At 42.1% G+C, this 24,157-nt stretch overlaps 1 protein-coding gene, 1 long non-coding RNA gene and 1 other non-coding gene across 3 annotated transcripts in view; all 3 read left to right on the forward strand.

Moving 5' to 3' along the window:
* The window catches only part of tecta (tectorin alpha), a 47,106-nt gene extending 25,568 nt beyond the window's left edge, over positions 1-21,538 (forward strand). The window contains exons 12-25 of the mRNA XM_023967424.2: positions 2,694-3,378; positions 3,777-3,976; positions 7,291-7,671; positions 7,920-8,081; positions 8,218-8,342; positions 8,627-8,907; positions 11,459-11,569; positions 12,630-12,832; positions 14,904-15,067; positions 16,015-16,263; positions 16,431-16,593; positions 16,845-16,929; positions 17,052-17,171; positions 18,830-21,538. Of these exons, the coding sequence (XP_023823192.1) occupies positions 2,694-3,378; positions 3,777-3,976; positions 7,291-7,671; positions 7,920-8,081; positions 8,218-8,342; positions 8,627-8,907; positions 11,459-11,569; positions 12,630-12,832; positions 14,904-15,067; positions 16,015-16,263; positions 16,431-16,593; positions 16,845-16,929; positions 17,052-17,171; positions 18,830-18,933 (3,033 nt within the window). The 3' untranslated portion in view covers positions 18,934-21,538. The remainder of the gene's footprint in view (positions 1-2,693; positions 3,379-3,776; positions 3,977-7,290; positions 7,672-7,919; positions 8,082-8,217; positions 8,343-8,626; positions 8,908-11,458; positions 11,570-12,629; positions 12,833-14,903; positions 15,068-16,014; positions 16,264-16,430; positions 16,594-16,844; positions 16,930-17,051; positions 17,172-18,829) is intronic.
* Positions 6,133-6,205, forward strand: trnav-cac (transfer RNA valine (anticodon CAC)). The gene has a single exon. It is a non-coding gene; the product is annotated as a tRNA-Val (tRNA).
* A 187-nt stretch (positions 21,539-21,725) lies between the features above and the next one.
* Positions 21,726-23,527, forward strand: LOC139022875 (uncharacterized). The gene is made up of 2 exons (XR_011473942.1): positions 21,726-21,985; positions 22,674-23,527. It is a non-coding gene; the product is annotated as an uncharacterized lncRNA (long non-coding RNA).
* Positions 23,528-24,157: the final 630 nt, after the last annotated feature.

Genomic DNA, 24,157 nt, shown 5'->3' on the forward strand with positions numbered 1-24,157 from the left:
CTTGTTTTTGGAAAGCACATTTTTTTATCCATTAAAATAACATCAAATTGATCAGAAATACAGTGTAGACATTTTTTATGTTGTAAATGACTATTGTAGGTGGAAACGCCAGATTTTTTATGGAAAATCTACATAAGCGTATAGAGGCCCATTATCAGCAACCATCACTCCTGTTTTCCAATGGCAAGTTGTGTTAGCTATTCCAAGTTTATCATTTTAAAAGGCTTATTGATCATTAGAAAACCGTTTTGCAATTATGTTAGCACAGCTGAAAACTGTCTGCTGATTTTTTATTTATTTATTTATTTATTTTATTTCACCTTTATTTAACCAGGTAGGCTAGTTGAGAACAAGTTCTCGTTGGAACTGCGACCTGGCCAAGATAAAGCATAGCAGTGTGAACAGACAACACAGAGTTACACATGGAGTAAACAATAAACAAGTCAATAACATGGTAGAAAAAAAAAAGAGAATCTATATACAATGTGTGCAAAAGGCATGAGGTAGGCAATAAATCGAATAATTACAATTTAGCAGATTAACACTGGAGTGATAAATCATCAGATGATCATGTGCAAGAAGAGATACTGGTGTGCAAAAGAGCAGAAAAGTAAATAAATAAAAGCAGTATGGGGGGTGAGGTAGGTAAATTGGGTGGGTAGTTTACAGATGGACTATGTGCAGCTGCAGCGATCGGTTAGCTGCTCGGATAGCAGATTTTTAAAGTTGTTGAGGGAGATAAAAGTCTCCAACTTCAGAGATTTTTGCAATTCGTTCCAGTCGCAGGCAGCAGAGAACTGGAAGGAAAGGCGTCCAAATGAGGTTTTAGCTTTAGGGATGATCAGTGAGATACACCTGCTGGAGCGCGTGCTGCGGGTGGGTGTAGCCATCGTGACCAGTGAACTGAGATAAGGCGGCACTTTACCTAGCATAGCCTTGTAGATGACCTGGAGCCAGTGGGTCTGACGACGAACATGTAGCGAGGGCCAGCCGACTAGGGCATACAGGTCGCAGTGGTGGGTCGTATAAGGTGCTTTAGTAACAAAACGAATGGCACTGTGATAAACTGCATCCAGTTTGCTGAGTAGAGTGTTGGAAGCTATTTTGTAGATGACATCGCCCAAGTCGAGGATCGGTAGGATAGTCAGTTTTACTAGGGTAAGTTTGGCGGCGTGAGTGAAGGAGGCTTTGTTGCGGAATAGAAAGCCGATTCTTGATTTGATTTTGGATTGGAGATGTTTGATATGAGTCTGGAAGGAGAGTTTGCAGTCTAGCCAGACACCTAGGTACTTATAGATGTCCACATATTCTAGGTCGGAACCGTCCAGGGTGGTGATGCTAGTCGGGCGTGCGGGTGCAGGCAGCGAACGGTTGAAAAGCATGCATTTGATTAAAGAAGCAATAAAACTGGCCTTCTTTAGACTAGTTGTGTATCTGGAGCATCAGCATTTGTGGGTTCGATAACAGGCTCAAAATGGCTAGGAACAAAGAATTTCTTCTGAAACTCTTCAGTCTATTCTTGTTCTAAGAATTGAAGGCTATTCCATGTGAGAAATTGCCAAGAAACGGAAGATCAAGTACAACGCTATGTACTACTCCCTTCACAGAACAGCGCAAACTGGCTTTAACCAGAATAGAAAGAGGAGTGGGAGGCCCCGGTGCACAACTGAGCAAGAGGACAAATACATTAGAGTGTCTAGTTTGAGAAACAGACACCTCACAAGTCCTCAACTGGCAGCTTCATTAAATAGTACCCGCAAAACATCAGTGTCAACGTCTACAGTGAAGAGCCGACTCTGGGATGCTGGCATTCTAGGCAGAGTTGCAAAGAAAAAGCCATATCTCAGACTGGCCAATAAAAAGTAAAGATTAAGATGGGCAAAAGAACACAGACACTGGACAGATGAACTCTGCCTAGAAGGCCAGCATTCCTGATTTAGTATGACTAGCTTGCTAAAGGTTTGCCTGCATTGTTTAAATGTGACTAAAAGAGGAGCGATATGTAAACACTCACTTTTCTGTGAAAATATTAAGTAACTAATGTTAGGGGAGCAAAAGTAGCATATTTCACTATGGACTAAGCTAACAGGTTAATTTCCACCACTCACGGACTACACCCACCTTCCTTTGTGAAAAATTGGGTGACACATTATAACCTGCCCATGGACTGCGGTTGAAAATTAGCTGGCTGGCTAAAACCGGAATTTTTACTGAAACGTTGATTAATGTGCACTGTCCCTGTAAAAATAAATTAAATTAAAAACGAAACATGTTGTCGCCCTTTTCTCTCTCCTGTCTTTCTTTTCGTTTTTGGAAGCCAGATTTTTCTTTAGGAAGCGAGACATGATACTCCTCACTCGCAGCTCACTGCTAGCAAGTACCGTTCCCGCCCGGTTTGGGGGCAGGACCGAACCATTTCATGTAAACAGAGGCTCTCTGGATGTTTACTTTTAGCCAAAAACAAGAAAAGAAAAATAAACCGTTCGTTTTATTAGTACATTGTAAATAAAATATTATATTAATGATGATAGGTAAAAAAAAATCAATATTAAATTATTAACCTCATGTTCTAATAATTTTTCAGGGCCCCTGTCAGTCACAGGCCCTTAGAATCATCTTAACTTTCCCCCCCTATACAGCGTCCCTGCACACACAGACACACAGCCATGACTCTCTCTCATGTTATCTCCTAGGTGAATAAGGAGCGTCTATACCTGCCTCTGAAGCTGGGACCAGGGAAGGTCCACATCTTCACCTTCGGCATGCAGCTGGTGTTGGAGACGGACTTTGGCCTGAAGGTAGCCTTTGACTGGAACACCCTGCTCCTGCTCACGCTGCCCAGACGCCTCTACAACGCAACCTGCGGCCTGTGCCAGGGCATGCCACTCTCGTCTCCGCCCACCTTCACCACCAACGACTGGGGCATGGCCTGGGCCGATCGGGACACCTTCTGCCAGGTAGGCTGCGGCGACTCGTGCCCACGTTGCGGATTGGTCGAGAGAGGCCTCGGCGCCGTCGACGCCCCTCTCCTTGTCACGGATGTCAACGTAGAAGGTGGGGCACAAAATGTCGAGGGAGGAGGCATCAATGTTGAAGGCGGGGGCTACACGGGAATCCGATTCCACCTGGGTGACGGGCTGTACGTATTTGTGGAGCCCGAGGCAGTGCGTCTGTGCGGGCTGATCGCGGACCGCGGTGGTGTGTTTGCACGCTGTCACAGCAAGGTGTCGCCAGCGTTCTTTTACCAGAGCTGTCTGCAGGACACGTGCCTGGACCAGGGCGCCCCAGAAACTATTTGCAACTGGCTGCAGATCTACACCAGCACATGCCAGACCCAGGGGGTGCGCGTGTTAGGCTGGAGAAGTGACACGCCCTGTGGTGAGCACAATAATAATTGAGGCTCACATGGGACTACACTTCAATAGAAATAGCCTACTAGATAATAATAACTTATACTTTCACAAATGTTACATGGAGTTTTCAGTCATATTATTAAGGAAGAGATGAATCACAAGCAGGAGCTTTATGTAACCCCTCCTATACAATGACATACATTGTCACATGAACAGCTAACTAATATTTTGTTCATATCTATTCTGCGTCTACCATCCACTAAATGCACCCAGACTTGTAATCTGTCCAGAGTACCAGTGCCAGGTAATAGAAAAAGGTTTATCATGTCTGTCTAGTGCACTACTGTACATAAGGAATAGGGTGCCATTTTGGACTTAACCCACATCTTCGTTGAGGACATGATTATTTGTCTCCTTCCTCAGTGCTGACGTGCCCAGCCAACAGCCACTACTCTGGCTGCATGTCAGTGTGCCAGCCGCAGTGCGCCCCAGCCCGAGGCCAGAGGGAGTGCACCCAGGACTGTGTGGAGGGCTGTCAGTGTGACCAGGGCTACGTCCTCAACGGCAAAGGCTGCATCCTGCCCCAGAACTGTGGCTGCTACACGGACGGCAAGTACTATGAGGTGAGTCAATCACACAGACAGTAGTCTCTCTCCACTGGTGGTGATATCCACTGGTGGTGAAGAGGGTTAATGATCTGGTTGGAGATCCTAACATTGCAGGTCCAATCCCACATATTTTTTTAACCATGTTTCTTTAAAAACAAAACAACAGTGAAGTTGAGGCACAGATATACTCTACTGAAAGAGAGGATGTCTTTATTTGGTCCAGACTAGGTGTTATGTCAGCATTCTTATAGGAATGTTCTGTGTACCCTAGCTTTAATTTTTAGGAATGTTACCACAACAAAGCAAATCTCTTATAATGTACTGTTCCCAAACTGTAAATCTCTTATAACACACTGTTATTAAATGTTTTGAGAACCTTTAAATAACTCAAAGGATTTTCTGTCAACATTTTTGCAACATTAAATTCGTATTTTGTGCACACTGATACAAACATAATGTTAATGTCAGCACATCTGGATCGGTTCCCATAACACTAAAACTATCTCTTGTCATATCCCCACAATGTTCCCACAACCTAAAGAAATGTTTTACGAACTTTTAAAGAACATAAAACATTTGGTCTTGTTTTTTTGCACCCTAAACAAAACATTGTATAATCTGCACAACTCAACAGTTTTTTGTGTTTTGGGAACATATCTTTTGTGATGTCCCCACAATGTTCCCAACAGACTCTTCCCACAACCTAATGAGAAATCAGGAACCTTTAAGGAACAGACTAAATGTGTTCTGGGAAAGTTATTGCAACATAAGGAGAATGTTTTATAAAAACATTATGATCATTATGATCATCATGACTAAACAGTTTTTGTGTTTTGAGAAAATTTGCTGGAAACTTTCACAGAACAAATTTTGGTTGGCTGGGAAAATGTTACTGGTAGATTATTTTTACACTTCTTGGAAACCTAATGAGAACTTTGGGGCAAGGTTCTGTGGTGGTTGTTACAGATGTGCACAACATTTTAGTGAATGTCAGGAGAACATTCCAAGGATATCTTATTTAAAACATTTTTATTTTGTATTTTCATCAAAAACATTATTAGAATGTTTTGGGGATGTTATCATCTTAATGTTAGATAAAAAACCCAACTAGTGCTTAATGGGGATCTTAGCTAATGTTCTGGGAATGCTCCCAGTATGCTGGGTAGTTAGCTTGAGATTTCAATTATGTTTGGTGAGAGTACACAGACACTACTTAATGCAATTAATTGTCTGTTGTGTGAACTGAACATTATGGAATGGAATGGCCTTTGAAATCCTCACCTAGAGGTTTAAATATTGAAACATTAAAACTGCACATACACTGCTTTCAGAAACTATTCACATCCCTTGCCTTTTACCAAATTTTGTTGTTGCCTGAATTTAAAATTGATTACATTTAGATGTTGTGTCCCTGTCCTACATGCAATACTCCATAATGTCAAAGTTGAGTGTTTATACCTTTATTAAAAATTAAAAGCTGAATTTCTTGAGTCAATAAGTATTCAACCCCTTTTTTTATGGCATGCCTAAATAAGTTCAGGAGTAAAAATGTGCTTAACAACTCACATAATAATTTGCATGGACTTACTGTGTGTGCAATAATAATGTCTAACATGATTTTTGAATGACTCCTTCATCTCTGTACCCTACACATACAATTATCTATAAGGTCCCTCAGTCGAGCAGTAAATTTCAAACACAGATTCAACCACAAGACAAGGGAGGTTTTCCAATGCCTCACAAAGAAGGGCACCTATTGGTAGATGGGTAAAAAAAAGCAGACATTGAATATCCGTTTGAGCATGGTGAAGTTATTAATTACACTTTGGATGGTGTATCAATAATCCCAGTCACTACAAAGACACAGGCGTTCTTCCTAACTCAGTTGCCGGAGAGGAAGGAAACCGTTCAAGGATTTCACCATGAGGCCAATGGTGACTTTAAAATAGTTACAGAGTTTAATGCCTGTGATAGGAGAAAACTGAGGATGGACCAACAACATTGTAGTTACTCCACAATACTAACCTAATTGAAAATAAGGAAGGCTGTACAGAATACAAATATTCCAAAACATGTATCCTGTTTGCAGCAAGGCACTAAAGTAATAATGCAAATAAATGTGGCAAAGCAATTCACTTTTTGTCCTGAATACAAAGTATTCAGCAGCAGCAGTTTCTGTAGTGTAGTGGTTATCACATTCGCTTCACACGCGAAAGGTCCCCGGTTCGAAACCGGGTGGAAACAGTGCTCTTTGACACATTCAGTAAGAACTGTATTTATAACAGAGAATAGTTGCTTTCATAAATGCCTTATTTCCAACTTGTAAGTCGCTCTGGATAAGAGCGTCTGCTAAATGACTTAAATGTAAATGTAAAGTGTTATGTTTGGGGCAAATACAATAAAAAACATTGAAAAAAAAAATATTTTACCTTTATTTAACTAGGCAAGTCAGTTAAGAACAAATTCTTATTTTCAATGATGGCCAAGGAACAGTAGGTTAACTGCCCTGTTCAGGGGCAGAACGGCATATTTTTACCTTGTTAGCTTGGAGATTTGATCTTGAAACCTTTCGGTTACTAGTCCAACGCTCTAACCACTAGGCTACCTGCCACATTACTGAGTACCACTCTCCATATTTTCAAGCATAGTGGTGGCTGCATCATGTTATGGGTATGCTTGTAATCATTAAGGACTGGGGAGTTTTTCAGGATAAAGACACGGAATGGAACTAAGCACAGTCAAAATCCTAGAGGAAAACCTGGTTCAGTCTGCTTTCCACCAGACACTGGGAGATAAATTCATCTTCCAGCAGGACAATAACATAAAACACAAGACCAAATCTACGCTGTAGTTGCTTACCAAGAAGACAGTGAATGTTCCTGCATGACCCAGTTTTGACTTAAATCTACTTGAAAATCTATGGCAAGACCTGAAAATGGTTGTCTAGCAATGATCAACAACCAATTTGACAGAGCTTGAAGAATTTTGAAAAGAATAATGGGCAACTGTTGCACAATCCAGGTGTGGAAAGCTCTTAGAGACATACCCAGAAAGAGTCACAGCTGTAATCGCTGCCAAAGGTACTTCTACAAAGTATTGACTCAGGGGTAAATGAGATATTTCTGTATTTCATATTCAATACATTTGAAAACATTTCTAAAAACATGTTTTCACTTTGTCATTATGGGGTATTATGTGTAGATATATATATTTTTTTAAGTAATCCATTTTGAATTCAGGTTGTAACACAAAACATTTAGGAAAAGTCAAGGGGTATGAATAATTTCTGAAGGCACTGTATTGTCATAACTTATGTTTCTCTTCGCCAGCCCAAACAACTGTTCTGGAATGGCGACTGCACCAAGCGCTGCCAGTGCATCGGCCGCAACCTCATCCAGTGCGACCCGCGCCGCTGCAAGGCCGAGGAGGAGTGTGCCCTGCACCACGGTGTGCGCGGCTGCTTTGCCCGGCGCTCGCAGCACTGCGTGGCATCCGGCGGCGGCGTCTTCAGGACCTTTGACGGGGCGTCCTTGCGCCTGCCTGCCTCCTGCTCCTTCGTGCTGTCCACCAACTGCCACAAGCTACCTGACCTCTCCTTCCAGCTCATCGCCAACTTCGACAAGTGGAGCACGCCAAACCTCACCACCATCTCCCACGCATACCTCTATATCAACGAGGAGAATATACTGATCTCCGGGAGCACTGTGAAAGTGAGGAGAAAAGAGTGATGGAGATGGATGGTTGATAGATTAATAGATTAATTAATAAATGGATGGATGAGTATTAGCATCACTTTATAATGTTTATTATGAAAAGAATGCATGGGAAATGTGTGTGTTTGTATTAGTTTGAAGTTAGATGGTGAGTTATGTGTATAGTTATTTTTGTATGTGTACTTAAAGTCTCACCATGTCAATGCACGCATGAATCTCCGCTTTCTCATCCTCCTCCTAACCAGGTGAACGGCACGCCCGTATCGGTGCCATTCGTCACGGGTTTAATGACACGCGTCTCCACGTCGGAGGGCTTCCTGGTCATCGACACACCACAGGACATCCAGGTGCGCTACAACCGCTTCAACACGCTTAGTATCACCATGGGCCAGCGGCTGCAAAACAAGGTTTGTTGTTTTCCTTATGGTTGTAGAGCATTATATAAGCTTTATGTAATGCATTATATGGTTATTGTAAAGCGTCTTTAGGTTTTAGAAAATAACTGTGAGAGCTATAAAAGAGCTATGTATTATTATTATTCAGGTGTGTGGCCTTTGTGGCAACTTCAACGGAGACCCCACTGACGACTACATCACCTCCCGCGGGAAGCCAGCCATCAGCGCCCTGGAGCTGGCCCAGAGCTGGAAGACCAATGGCATGCAGAATAGGTGAATAGGAGAGGAGGCATGGGACGTGGTGACATGGAAGAGATAGACAGTCGTTAAATTGACAGTAACATTTTTTTAAATGTTTTTGCTTATCACACCTAGGGTTTTGTTGCTTCCTCCAAGCTGTTTTTAAACTTGTTTGCTGGTTATTTGGCAGTGTCCAGAATCTTCTAGGATTTCTAGAGAATGTTGTGGTGCTAGTTTAAACAGATTTGTGCATTCAAAAGCGTGGATGGATCTTTCCATCTCAACCTCTACCTACCATCTCTTCTCCCTCTCCCCAGCTGTGACGAGACCCAGTACGTGGCACTGGCCCAGTCGTGCGAGAACACGGCCGTGCTTGGCCTCCAGGGCGAGGAGGGGTGCCAGAAGCTCACCCAAATGAAGGGCTTCTTCGAGCCCTGCCATGGCCTGCTGGACCCCAGGCCATTCTACCAGTCCTGCTACCTGGACGGCTGCTACAACCACCGCAAGGCCCAGGTGTGCGGCTCGCTCGCTGCCTACGGCGAGGCCTGCCGCTCCCTGGGCACGCTCACCACAAAATGGATCGCGCAGGAGAACTGCTGTAAGGGCACGGGATGGGGACGGTCATGGGGGCATGGTGAAAGAATGGCTTTCTGGAGGAGGGTTACAAAGGGAGGCACAAGGGTGAATATGTACCAATTTGTGCAGTTTGATAAAATAATATTTAGAACACTCTAAGAAACAAAAATTAAAATGTAGACCTTGAAGACAGTTCTATAGCTTTGAAAAAAATATTCCCTCTAAGAGTTCTGCAGGGGTAAGTCCTTCGACCATTATTGTTCCTACTAAACTGTACATGCTACCAATGGGCGATGTAACACACAAACATATTGTGCAATGGCTTTCATTGTTTCAAACTTGAGCTACGGTGCCTTCAGAAGCTATTCAAACCCCTTAACTTATTCTACATTTTGTTGTTACAGCCTGAATTCAAAATTAATCTCACCCACCTACACAAATAGCAAATTGAAAACATGTTTTTAGAAATGTTAGCAAATTTATTTAAAATAAAATATAGAAAAATCTAATTTCCATAAGTATTCACACCCCTGAGACAATACTTTGTAGAAGGACCTTTGGCGGCGATTACAGCTTTGAGTCGTCTTGGGTATGTCTGTATCAGCTTTGCACATCTGGATTTAGGGATTTTCTCCCATTCTTCTTTGTAGGTTTTCTCAAGCTCTGTTAAATTAGATGGGGAGCGGCAGTGAACAGCAATCTTCAAGTCTTTCCACAGATATTCAATGGGATTCAAGTCTGGGCTTTGGCTGGGCCAATCTAGGACTGCTTTGACTGTATGCTTGGGGTCAATGTCCTGTTGGAACATATACTAAACAAAAATATAAATGCAACATGCAACAATTTCATTTTTTTTACCGAGTTACAGTTCATATAAGGAAATCAGTCTATTGAAATGAATTCATTAGGCCCTAATCTATGGATTTCACATGACTGGGAATACAGATATGCATTTGTTGATCACAGATGCCTGTAAAAATAGTAGGAGCGTGGATCAGAAAACCGGTCAGTATCTAGCGTGACCACCATTTACCTCATGCAGTCTAGCATGACCACCATTTACATCTCCTTCAAATAGAGTTGATCAGGCTGTTGATTGTGGCCTGTGTAATGTTGTAGCAGTGAAACACACTGTTGTACACGTCGATCCAGAGAATCCCAAACCTGCTCAATGGATGACATGTCTGGTGAGTATGCAGGCCAAGGAAGAACTGGGAAATTTTCAGCAGCCAGGAATTGTATACAGATCCTTGCGACATGGGGCCATGCATTCTCATGCTCAAACATGAGGTGATGGTAGCGGATGAATGGCATGACAATGGGTCTCAGGATCTCGTTACGGTAGTTCTGTGCATTCAAACTGCCATCAATAAAATGCAATTGTGTTCATTATCTGTAGTTTATGCCTGCCCATACTATAACCATGGAGCACTCTGTTCTCAACATTGGCATCAGCAAACTGCTCGCCCACACGACGCCATACAAGTGGTCTGCGGCTGTGAGGCGAGTTGGACGTACTGTCAAATTCTCAAAAAAAACTTTGGAGGAGGCTTATGGTATAGAAATTAACATAAAATTATCTGGCAACAAAGAATGTGTTGTGTGACAAAACTGCACATTTTAAATTGGCCTTTTATTGTCCCCAGCACAAGGTGCACCTGTGTAATGAGCATGCTGTTTAATCATGTTCTTGATATACCACACCTGTCAGGTGGATTATCTTGGCAAAGGAGAAATGCTCACTAACAGGGATGTAAACATATTTGTGCACAAAATTTGAGAGAAATCTTTTTTGTGCATATGGAACATTTCTGATATCTTTTATTTCATCTCATGAAACATGGGATTTATATTTTTAATTTTTTGTTCAGTGTAAATCTTCGCCCCAGTCTAAGGTCATTTGCACTCTGAATCATCATCTCATCAATGATTTGCATGTATTTGGTTCCATTCATTGTACCCTCTATCCTTACCAGTCTCCCAGTCCCTGCTGCTGAAAAGCATCCCCATAGATTGATGCTGCCACCACCACGCTTCACAGTAGGGATGGTGTTAGACTGTTAGACAGGTAATGAGTTGTGCACAGTTAAGGAACATTTTTGTCTCCTCAGACCACAGAATCTTTTGCCTTATGGTCTGTCTTTCACATGACTTTTTGCATACTCCAGGCGATCAAAGGAAATTGGATGCACCTGAGCTCAATTTGGAACATCATAGCCAAGTGGTGTTAATACTTTATTTCATTTTCAATACACTTGCAAAAATGTCAAAAAATTACTTTGTCATTATGGGGGTATAATGTCTAGATGGGTGAGATAAAAATACATATGATCTATTTTAAATTCTGTCTGTAACTCAACAAAATGTGCAATAAGTCAAGGGGTATTAATACTGAAGGCACTTTATATACGGGTAACTTGAGCTTGGAGCATGTGTTAATGTCTGGGGGGTTTGCAGGAAAATGTTTGTTACATTTATAAAACATAGCATTAGGCTCTTCAAGAATAACAGTCAGTACAGTTGGTTGGATGAGGTGGTGTGACAGCTAACATTTTGCCTGGATCTGTCTTTAGCAGAATGGATCTACGACCCCTGTGCAGGAGAGATCTGCACCAACAACACGTGTGAGCAGGAAAACGGGGGAGACCTGTGTGGCTGCCCCGAGCTGCCCAACAACGCTGGGGGTGAGTGTGTGGAGGGAGGGAGGGGGTGGTGGTGGTAATCGTTAGGCTATACAGGATAAATATATATTTTATCTCTGTTTATTTTTAATCTTAATAATTTATTTATCCAGCTCAGTCTTATTTTGATCAAACCTTTTACAAGAATACATTGGTCGTGTTCATTAGGCATGAAATGGGAGTACTATTTGGTATTTTATTAGGATCCCCATTAGCTGTTGGGAAAGCAGCAGCTACACTTCCTGGGGTCCACGCAAAACATTAAACACTGCATAATACAGAATATTAATAGACAAGAACAGCTCAAGGACAGAACTACTTGAATCCTGACTGGTTGCATCACTGCCTGGTATGGCAACTGCTCGGCCTCTGACCACAAAACACTACAGAGGGTAGTGCATACGGCCGAGTACATCACCGGGGCCAAGCTTCCTGCCATCCAGGACCTCTATACCAGGCGGTGTAAGAGGAAGGCCCTAAAAATTGTCAGACTCCAGCCACCCTAGTCATAGACTGTTCTCTCTGCTACCGCACGGCAAGCAGTACCGGAGCGCCAAGTATAGGTCCAAGACGCTTCTAAACAGCTTCTACCCCCAAGCCCATCTAATCAAATGTCTACCCAGACTATTTGCATTGCCCCCCCCCCCCCATTCTACGCTGCTGATACTCTCTGTTATTATCTATGCATAGTCACTTTAATAACTCTACCTACATGTACATATTACCTCAATTACCTCGACACCGTTGCTCCCGTACATTGACTCTGTACAGGTACCCCATGTATAAAGCCCCGCTATTGTTATTTACTGCTGCTCTTTAATTATTTGTTATTCTTATCTCTTACTTTTTGGGGGGGTATTTTCTTAAAACTGCATTGTTGGTTAAGGTTTTGTAAGTAAGCATTTCACTGTAAGGTCTATCTATACCTGTTGTATTCGGCGCATGTGACAAATAAGATTTGATTTGATTCAAGTTTGAACACGACCCAAGCCAAAGTCTAGCAACTGTATTCAAGTTAGCTACCGTAGTCTTATGATTTTCAACCCCTGTGTTTTCCCACTAGACGAGGATGACATCATCCAGGCAGAGGTGACGTGTAAGCACGCCCAGATGGAGGTGTCCATCTCCAAGTGTAAGCTCTTCCAGCTGGGCTTCGAGCGCGAGGACGTGAGGATCAACGACCAGCACTGCCCCGGCATTGAGGGAGAGGACTTCATATCCTTTCACATCAACAACACCAAGGGCCATTGCGGCTCCATCGTACAGGTAACTAACCACAGATCTAGGATCAGTGGATAATTATTAAAACCTGACCTTAATTTTTAGGGGTGTGATAATACAGTTGAAGTCGGAAGTTTACATACACTTAGGTTGGAGTCATTAAAACTCGTTTTTCAACCACTCCACAAATTACTTGTTAACAAACTATAGTTTTTGCAAGTCGGTTAGGACATCTACTTTGTGCATGACACAAGTCATTTTTCCAACAATTGTTTACAGACAGATTATTTCACTTATAATTCACTGTATCACAATTCTAGTGTGTCAGAAGTTAACGTACACTCAGTTGACTGTGCCTTTAAACAGCTTGGAAAATTCCCCAAAATGATGTCATTGCTTTAGAAGCTTCTGATAGGCTAATTGACATCATTTGTGTCAATTGGAGGTGTACCTGTGGATGTATTTCAAGGCCTACCTTCAAACTCAGTGCCTCTTTGCTTGACATCATGGGAAAATCAAAAGAAATCAGCCAAGATCTCAGAAAAAAAATTGTAGACCTCCACAAGTCTGGTTCATCCTTGGGAGCAATTTCCAAAGGCCTGAAGGTACCACGTTCATTTGTACAAACAATAGTACGCAAGTATAAACACCATGGGACCACGCAGCTGTCACACCGCTCAGAAAGGAGATGCGTTCTTTTTCCTAGAGATGAACGTACTTTGGTGCGAAAAGTGCAAAACAAAAAGTATCTATATCCACAGTAAAGCAAGTCCTATATCGACATAACCTGAAAGGCCGCTCAGCAAGGAAGAAGCCACTGCTCCAAAACCACCATAAAAAAGCCAGACTACAGTTTGCAACTGCACATGGGGACAAAGATTGTACTTTTTGGAGAAATGTCCTCTGTCCTGATGAAACAGAAATAGAACTGTTTGGCCATAATGACCATCGTTATGTTTGGAGGAAAAAGGGGGATGCTTGCAAGCTGAAGAACACCATCCCAACCGTGAAGCACGGGGGTGGCAGCATCATGTTGTGGGGTTGCTTTGCTGCAGGAGGGACTGGTGCACTTCACAAAATAGATGGCATCATGAGGCGGGAAAATTATGTGGATATATTGAAGCAACATCTCAAGACATCAGTCAGGAAGTTAAAGCTTGGTCGCAAATGGGTCTTCCAAATGGACAATGACCCCAAGCATACTTCCAAAGTTGTGGCAAAATGGCATAAGGACAACAAAGTCAAGGTATTGGAGTGGCCATCACAAAGCCCTGACCTCAATCCTATAGAAAATTTGTGGGCAGAACTGAAAAAGCGTTTGCGAGCAAGGAGGCCTATAAACTTGACTCAGTTACACCAGCTCTGTCAGGATGAATGGGCCAAAATTCACCCAACTTTTTGTGGGAAGCTTGTGGAAGGCTACCTGAAATGTTTGACCGAAGTTAAACAATTTAAAGGCAATGCTACCAAATACTAATTGAGTGTATGTAAACTTCGGACCCACTGGGAATGCGATGAAATAAATAAAAGCTGAAATATGTCATTCTCTCTACTATTATTCTGACATTTCACATTCTTAAAATAAAGTGGTGATCCTAACTGACCTACGACAGGGTATTTTTACTCTGATTAAATGTCAGGAATTGTGAAAAACTGAGTTTAAATGTATTTGGCTAAAGTGTCTGTAAACTTCCGACTTCAACTGTATATCTGACCCTATATCAGTGATCTCCTTCTACATTAACAACACCAGGGGCCACGTGGCTGTATCGTAAAGGTTGCCACAGATCTGTAGTCAGATTATTTTACCTTTAATCATAACTAGTCATTATGGGGATTGAAAAATATCTGATCCTGGAGCAGTGGTTAGTGCTACTTCCACCTACTGGTGGCAAACACATGCCGTAGGCTTGTGACTCATCCCCAAGGGGCAATAGGACTTAATTTTATTGGTGAGAAACTGTATAGCCAATAGGGTAGACCTGTCATTTCCTATCGCAAGGGCCAGTAGGGCTCCATGTTACTGATGAACTCTCTTCCCCGACCAATAGGCATACTATACTTACTGTAATGATGTTTATTGTCCTGCATATCTGCCATTTATATTTTCTACCAGTCCAACAGCACACACATCATGTACAAGAACACGGTGTGGATTGAGAGCGTGAACAACACTGGCAACATCATTACCAGGGACAAGACCATCAACGTGGAGTTTTCCTGCGCCTACGAGCTGGACCTCAAGATATCTCTGGAGACCGTGCTTAGGCCCATGCTCAGGTTAGAGGACCTACTCTTTCTCAACTTTCCCCAAATTCCCAGGTTTTCCAAAAATCCCAGTTGGAAGATTCCAAGAATCAGAAGGGAAATCTAAGCAGGAAATCTGGAATCCTCAAATCATAACTTCCTGGGAATTTTGGGAGAGTTAGCGGAATTTTTCAACCCTACTGTGATTGTTTTCAATTAAAATGGTCAAAAGAAACTAAAATAGCTTCTTGGCAAAGACTAATTTCTCAAGGAAGAATTTTACTAGGACTGTCTGGGAGTGGTCTGAGTTGGAAGGGGAAAACTGAAAACTACCTGTTATTGGCAGAGAGGTTTGGAACCCTTTTTCTTATTGGTCTATTAACTAATTTACCACCTGGTGATGTCACCAGGTAGCTCAAAACTCCATCACACCAAAACAGGCTGAAATTTCAGGCAGTCTTTTTAAACAGCTTTTACACTAAAAGGGCATTATCATTTTCACAATTTCACAGTATTATTCCAACCTCATAGTGTGGAAATGTATATAAAACACTAGAAATCAAGTTTTTGACTGCACTAGGCCTTTAAAGGACAAGTTCACTTTTTTTCCCTTTTTTTTCCCAAAAATGTATTTGGCATGTTATAGAAATGTCCAGACACTTTTTTTTTGCGATTTCACTTGGTTTGGAGAAACTTGCCCACCAGTGATATACCTTCTCATGCTCGTTGTATGTTCATGTTGTACACATGAAATTGTGTCATTACAACTTTATCCGCAACGTTATAGCATTCCGTTGGTCTCAAGCGATACTTCTCCGTGTAGCCCGTGCATGCATGTACAGAAAAGTACTGCTCCACACAAGACCAATGTTTTCCATGGCCTGACTTGTTATAGAGTTTATTCAATGATATCCCTCAATGATATCCCTCACCTTCTCTCCCCCTTCCCATATCTCTCTCTCCCTAAACCCTTTCTCCAGTGTGATCAACCTCACCCTCCCCACCCAGGAGGGTAACTTCATCACTAAGATGGCACTGTACAAGAACTCGTCGTACCACCAGCCGTACCGCGAGGGCGAGGTGGTGCTGAGCACACGGGACATCCTCTTCGTGGGGGTGTTTGTGGAGGGGGCCGACGAGAACCAGCTCATCCTTATCGTCAATATGTGCTGGGCCACGCCGTCCCGCTACAGCAGCGACCGGCTCCGCTACATCATCATAGAAAGAGGGTAGGCTCAAAATAACATACCACATGTCTGCAGCCAAAATAGCACCCTATCCCCTATAAATTGCTCAAATGACAGACAAACGGATGGACAGACGTTAGGAACAGACGTTAGGTTGTATTGTACGAAAACAAAGGACCACACTAACTTCTCTTTCTTTATCTATGAAGTTGTCCCAACATCAAGGATAACACCATAGGCATGGCTGAGAATGGGGTGTCCCTCACCTGCCGCTTCCACGTCACAGTCTTCAAGTTCATTGGGGACTATGACGAGGTCCACCTCCACTGTGACGTGTCGCTGTGTGACCACGAGATCAATGCCTGCAAAGTGGTGAGGAGACCCTGAACATGGAGATGAACACTGAATTAAACCAGTTTCATCTTTGTCCAGTTTTTATAAGCGGCAAATGATAACAAATCTAACATGTTGTGAAGCATGCTTAGAATAGCTAAGCTTACAATGGCTATGTTATGCCAGCTTAATACAAGTGTGTGTGTGTGTGTGTGTGTGTGTGTGTGTGTGTGTGTGTGTGTGTGTGTGTGTGTGTGTGTGTGTGTGTGTGTGTGTGTGAGTGTGTGTAGAACTGTCCCCACAACAGGAGGATGTACACGGACTACAGCAATCACAAGGAGCAGATCCTCACTGTAGGACCCATCAGAAGGAGAGGTACAGATCAGTGTTGCCCTAGTGTGTGTGTGCGTGCATGTATGTGATGCAGACATGTCGCCTTAGTGTATGCATGCAGTATGTGTGCGATTCACAATTTTGTGTGTACTTGTGTATATTAGAGTCGGACTGGTGTGAGGTGGGGAACGGGGGCTGTGAGCAGATCTGCACCAGTAAAGGGATGGGAGCTGTGTGTAGCTGTGTGACTGGGATGCTGCAGAGGGACGGAAAGAGCTGTAGAGGTAAACACACATCCTTTACATTGCTATATGGGTCATTCTATGAATAAAGTGCCTTTTAAGTATTGTAATTTTGTTTTAAAAAAAATACTATTTCACATCATTTTAACCTTCTTCGTAACAATATTATCCCATCTCAACAGTGTGACCGGAGTTGCAAAATTCCGGTAACTTTCCCAAAATTCCCAAGTTTGCCAGAAATCCCAGTTGTAAGATTCCTGGAATCAGAAGGGAATAAGCGACAAAATTGGGAATCCTCAAATCTAACTTGGGAATAACTTGGGAATTGTGCAAACAAAAATTCACATACACTCTACGAAGGTTGGGGTCAATTCCATTATAATTGACTGAATTGAAATGGAATTTATCCCACGCACTGTACTGTGGGCACACACTCTGTCTTCATTTTGAAGGTACTGTACTTGCAAGTAAGTGATGTGTAGAGGAAGTCCTGTGTAGCTCAGTTGGAAGAGCATGGCACTTGCAACGCCAGGGTTGTGGGTTTGATTCCCACGGGGCACCAGTATAGGGAGAAAAAAATATATGAAAATGTATGCACTCAGTACTGTAAGTTGCGTCTGCTAAATGACTAAAATGTCAAATGTAAACGTAGAATGTGACAAGCACAAAGAGTATGCACGTGACTTCCTCGTTCAATATTTTACAATAGTTTTTTTTTTTTTTTACAGTATTTACAGTACTTTTTCCTCTGGTATTAACTTGGTGTTTACTAGGAAAAATATGTGGTATCAATGGTTACTTTCTGGTACTTATTCAACACAATTGGTAACTACTTGTTACCTAATGATAACCAGTTGTGCTTGTTTTAATCAATCCTCAACAAACGAGCACGTAAATCATTAATACTGTGTTATTAACATGTTACCGTCTATTTTTAAGTAATACCTGGTCATTTCAGTACCGTAAAGTAAGTGCTACCAAAAAATTATGTTTACGTCCAAAGGCGCACTGGGGTTCTCTTCTTCCTCATCTGACCAGGTGTGAAAGTACGGGACCTCCTATGTGTGCACATGCTTAATCATAGAATTACATTTAGAATCCCTATTAACTCAGTAGGATCTCTGTGGGCCTAGTCGTAAAGATTTATAATTTAACTCTTTAAATGTATTACATTTTATTGTGGCATTAACACAACCAGTCTTGATGTTTTTAGTCACTTCAAAGAGGCTCCTTTACTAGGCTACCCGTGCACGTTCATTCACTAGAAACATATATCCAACCTCCAAGCAGTGGTGAATGGAAAGAGACATCTGTTACTCAAACACCACAAAGTGTAATGACATTTTGTCATTAGGCCAGAATTTATGTATCCACTACTGTCCGCGTGCGTCTCGGTGTCTAACCACATTGCATGTTAGGGCGTAGACTATACCAACCGTTTACTTGTCCATTCACTCATTTTTCATGCCTCTGACATGTGGTAGCCTAATGATAAATAGTGGTGTAATAGCCTCCAGTTTTCTTGACATTTGGTTTTAATTATTGTGATAGGCTCATGTTTTACCAGTACGGCGTACCCCCACTATTTATTTTGCTGGGACGCCGTACTGGACCACCTTACTTTCACCCCTGCATCTGACCCTTTATTCTGTCCTTCATAAGACAACCTTCTTCATTTCTTTTTTATTCCCTCCATCCAGCTGTCAGCTCCAGCGTTGACCTACGACCCCTCATTCTCCCTCTGGCCCTTAGCACGGTGGTCTCCGTGCTCCATGCTCACTCACACACTTCTCTCTTCTCCTAACACTGGAAGGACAGTCAGAGAGAGAGGAGGGAGAGAGAGACAGATAAAAAGAAAAGAGGAGAGCAATGTAACACGAAATAACAGCAAAATATAGAACAGACAGCTACACTTCCTGCTCACTGTCACAGAGACATCCACAGCAACCAATCACAGAGACAAGAAGCCCTTCCCTCTGGATGGACTTAAAACAACAACTCAAGGCCCTGGATCACAACAACAACAACAACTCACAAGGCCCTGGATCACAACAACAACAACCACAAGGCCCTGGATCACAACAACAACAACAACAAGGCCCTGGATCACAACAACAACAACTCACCAAAGCCCTGAATCACAAACAACAAACAAACAACTCACAAGGCCCTGGATCACAACAACAACAACTCACAAGGCCCTGGATCACAACAACAACAACTCACAAGGCCCTGGATCACAACAACAACAACCACAAGGCCCTGGATCACAACAACAACAACCACAAGGCCCTTGATCACAATGAAAAAAGCCCCCCCAAAGAATATTTTTACTCACATAAACTTTAGCTAGACAGAAGAAAGTCAGTATATTTCATTTAAAAAACAGCTTAGTGAGTTAGTATTAGATAAAGTGTTTTTTTATGAGAGGTGAGGGCATAGTTTGCCCTACATTTATCTTTGATGGCAAAGCTTGGTTTCCAAAATGATTAAAAAATATATTTTATCATTATTTATGTGTGAAGTCTAAGGCTGTGTATGTGAATCGATTACCTGTTCCCCACTCAGCCCCTTATCCCCTACTCTGAAAATATTGAATGAGTCTCAATAACATACAATGTGCTGGTAGATGTTCCTTGACTGGTCATGTCACACTGCCATTCTACTTGCCTACTCATGTGCCAGCCTCAATCAGAAACAGTTCTAAAATAATTTGTATGTTCAAAATGATACTCCTAGAAACATTTGATTGAAAGATAATGAATATTGTGAAAGTTAAATTACTTCTCAAAAAGTTTTTATTTTGTGCACAACATACATTTTGTAAAAACCGATGTAGGTCCAGTTCTCCAGACCGATATCATTATGAGCAAAAAAGCAATGTGACCTGTGTCAAAATGCGCCTACCTAGGCTACTGTTATCGGCATATGAAATAAGCAATGTTTTTGTACAATGACAAAGAAAGAAGCTCATCCCACTCCATATAGCTAGCAATAACAATTTATGTTAGAAAATATTGGAGTATCTCATAACATTTTCATTATGTACAAATGTATACTGAACAAAAATATAAACGCAACATGTAAAGTGTCGGTCCCATGTTTCATGAGCTGAAATAAAAGATCCCAGAAATGTTCCATATGCACAAAAAGCTTATTTCTTTCCAATTTTGTGCACAAATTTGTTTACATCCCTGTTACTGATCTTTTCTCCTTTACCAAGATAATCCATCCACCTGACAGGTGTGGCATATCAAGATGCTGATTAATCATCATTACACATGTGCACCTTGTGCTGGGGACAGTAAAAGGCCACTCTAAAATGTGCAGTTTTGTCACACAACACAATGTCACAGATGTCTCAAGTTTTGAGGGAGCGTGCAATTGGCATGCTGACTGCAGGAATGTCCACCAGAGGTGTTGCCAGTGACTTTAATGTTAATTTCTCTACCATAAGCCGCCTCCAACGTCGTTTTAGAGAATTTGGCAGTACATCTAACCGGCCTCACAACCGCAGACCACGTCTATGGCATCGTGTGATCGAGCGGTTTGCTGATGTCAATGTTGTGAACAGAGTGCCCCATGGTGGGGTTAGGGTATGGCCAGGCATAAGCTATGGACAACGAACACAATTACATTTTATCAATGGCAATTGGAATGCACAGCGATATGAGATCCTGAGGCCCATTGTTGTGCCATTCATCTGTTGCCATCACCTCATGTTTCAACATGATAATGTTGCAAGGATCTGTACACAATTTCTGGACGCTGAAAGTGTCCCAGTTCTTACATGGCCTGCATACTCACCAGACCTGTCACCCATTGAGCTTGTTTGGGATGCTCTGGATCAACGTGTAAGACAGTGTGTTCCAGTTCACGCCAATGTCCAGCTACTTCGCACAGCCATTGTCCAGCTACCAATGTCCAGCTACTTCGCACAGCCATTGAAGAGGAGTGGGGCACCATTCCACAGGCCACAATCAACAGCCTGATCAACTCACGCTGCATGAGGCAAATGGTGGTCACACCAGATACTGACTGGTTTTCTGATCCTCACCCCTACTTTATTTATTTATTAAGGTGTCTGTGACAAACAGCTGCATATCTGTATTCCCAGTCATTTGAAATCCATAGATTAAGCCTAATGAATGTACTATAATTGACTAATTTGCTTTAATGAACTGTAACTCAAAATATTTTAAATTGTTGCATGTTGCATTTATGTTTTTGTTTAGTATACATATTGTTAGTACAGGCTTTTTTGTTGTGAAATTGTATGACTTTCAATTGGCATTTCAATATTGAGTTTCATAATTAATTGACCCAAAAAGGCAGCAAGACGAGGCAATTATCCCATTTTAGAAAAGCAATACAATTTCAAGAATAAACTGAACAGCTCTCATAATTGACCATTGTGTCCGTTTTGTCTCTTCAAAAGTTCCACATAAGCCTACATGCATTCATGCCTCAATGATTTTATAAAACCATAAACTTAATTAATATGCTAAACGTAGGCAATGTGAAAGAGCTACAAATGTTAACATGCTTGCTGCTAATTTGGGGTTGTATAGTTGTGCAATAAATAGGCGCGAATTTGGACTATAGACGAGCGTGTGCATGAGTATCCCGTCACCAAGTCTAAAATACTTTAAAAACGAAATTAGACCTAGCTACTGTAAATGCATGCAATGTACACAGTTTAAGGATACGGCAACTTTACCGATATCTTGATGGAAGGTGGAATATGTTATATATAATGTGCACATATAGATAAGCGCAAAATAAATATTGGTTTGACATCGACGCAGAAGCTACATTTGCGTTTTGGACACTGCAGAAAAGTGAAGACTTCGAAGGTGAGAGAGAACCTACTTTATGTAGTCTACTGTACAGTAATAGCTTATTGCAATGATGTAACTGGCTAAGCGTAAATCTAACGTTGGTTACCGACTGTCTTTAAGCCCGGTTCCATGTAAAAGAGCATGGGTGGACAAGACTACTGATGCTATGATACTTTTTAACCCCCTCCAATGTATTGCACCTACTAGGCCAGCTGTCTTCCCAACCTGCAGACTATGTTTATAGCAACTACATAACTACAGCAACAGGGGTTTGTTTGAGTTGATTTTGATTTATGCATTAGCAAAAATTCCATTGGCAGCAAATGGATTTCCTTGTCAGCCGTGTAGTTATGTAGCCTATCAAATGTGCACGTTTGTGACTACCACAAAAATGGATCAGGTGTTCCATTCTCCATTAGTGTGCCTGTGTTGTACTTCCTCTTTCAATTGGTATTGTGTGTGTGTGTAAGCTGAGAGGAGTTACACTGCTGTGAGATTCAACCTCACATGTGTTTGTATTTGTGTGTGTGTAGCATGTAAAGTGAGCGTGTGTTCCTTCTGTCCATCCTACACACATCTTGTTGAACACAGCAGATCTGATTTAGAATGTAACTGCCAGCTCTATTGGCTACATTTTAGGGGGGTCCAGCTCCTTTTCCTCGGACCAATACACTGACGCTCTTGTTTCCTTCCTCCCTTCCAGTCTGCATATCCCTCCCTGCTGACCTCTCCTCTCCAGGATGTCTCAAGTGTCCTCCACCCCCAGGTACAGCCCTGGCTCCAGCCTCCTGGGCCATTACAGTGCCTACGAGCCCACTGTGGGCTACCCCCTACGGGGACCAGAGCTTTGGTGGGGGCGCGTGTTAACGCCAACGGGGAAAGTAGAGGTCTCTTGCCGTCCTGTCTGGCGTACCTCACGGTGTCCACCTTTCCCCTGTCCAGCCGGCATCGCTTGGTCAGCCAGACACCCAAGACTTGGTCTCTATGGGGCTGTCAGACCAGCCGCCCACCCTGCCAGCAGAGGACTGATTCCAGCCAGTGCCGAACACTATAGCTCTTCGTACTGGGTCTCTGAGGTGATTTAGTGGGGCGGAAGTACTGAACATGTTCTATGCACATCCAGGGACGGTGGAACAATTCTTTCACAGGATGTGCAGGATAATAGTTTTTTTGTTGCCTAGTTTTTATATTTTTCGCCATATAGTTTCCAACATTTGGCAGGCTATTTCTTAGTCAATTTTCCTATAATTAGATTCATGCAGCTTATTTTCTGACCTAACTTGTTGCCCTAGAATACTAAATAAAGCGGTGCTCAGTAGGATCTAGTTGACATTGATAAAGTTTTCTTTCATTTCTGCTTCTCTCATTGAGGGAGGACGTTTAGGGACCGGGGTGAAAATGCAATAACAGCAGAAATATTTGTTCTGTGCAAAATGTCCAAATTACATCAGTTTGACCGGTTTTAAGGAAATGAAAAGCTGTGAAGATGATAAAACATGTTTCTGATAAGATTTCAGTTTGTCTTGGATGCAGAAATAAAGAAATCATATTTCTCCACTCCTGTTCCTGAGACGAAATGTACATTTGGTGTATCATTTTACTGCAAGGATATACTTACTTCTGCAGGAGTTATTATTATATTAGAATACATGTGAGAGGTTATAGGCCTACAGTACATGTACAGATTTCAGTTAGGCCACTATTCCTAATCTGAACATCAAAAGTGAGCAGACCAGGGTGTTCGGCCGCATCTGCCACAGCCCTACTTCCGCCATCTCATTGCACATTTGTGATAGTGGGTGGGTGAGTGAGAGAGATACTGATAGCGATATTCATAAAAATACAGTGCCTTCAGAAAGTATTCAGCCCCTTGACTTTTTCTACATTTTGTTACGTTACAGCCTTATTTTAAAATGGATAAAAAACATTTTCCCCTCATCAATCTACAAGCAATAACCCTAAATGGCAAAGCAAAACCAGGTTTTTAGAATGTAAAAAAAACTGAAATATTACATTTACATAAGTATTCACACCCTTTACTCAGTACTTTGATGAAGCACCTTTGGCAGCGATTACAGCCTCAAGTCCTCTTGGGTATGACGCTACAAGCTTGGCCCATCTGTATTTGGGGAGTTTCTTCCATTCTTCTCTGCAGATCCTCTCAAGCTCTACCAGGTTGGATGGGGA

This window comes from Salvelinus sp. IW2-2015, linkage group LG23 (genome assembly GCF_002910315.2).
Source record: "Salvelinus sp. IW2-2015 linkage group LG23, ASM291031v2, whole genome shotgun sequence".
Lineage (NCBI taxonomy): Eukaryota > Metazoa > Chordata > Actinopteri > Salmoniformes > Salmonidae > Salvelinus > Salvelinus sp. IW2-2015.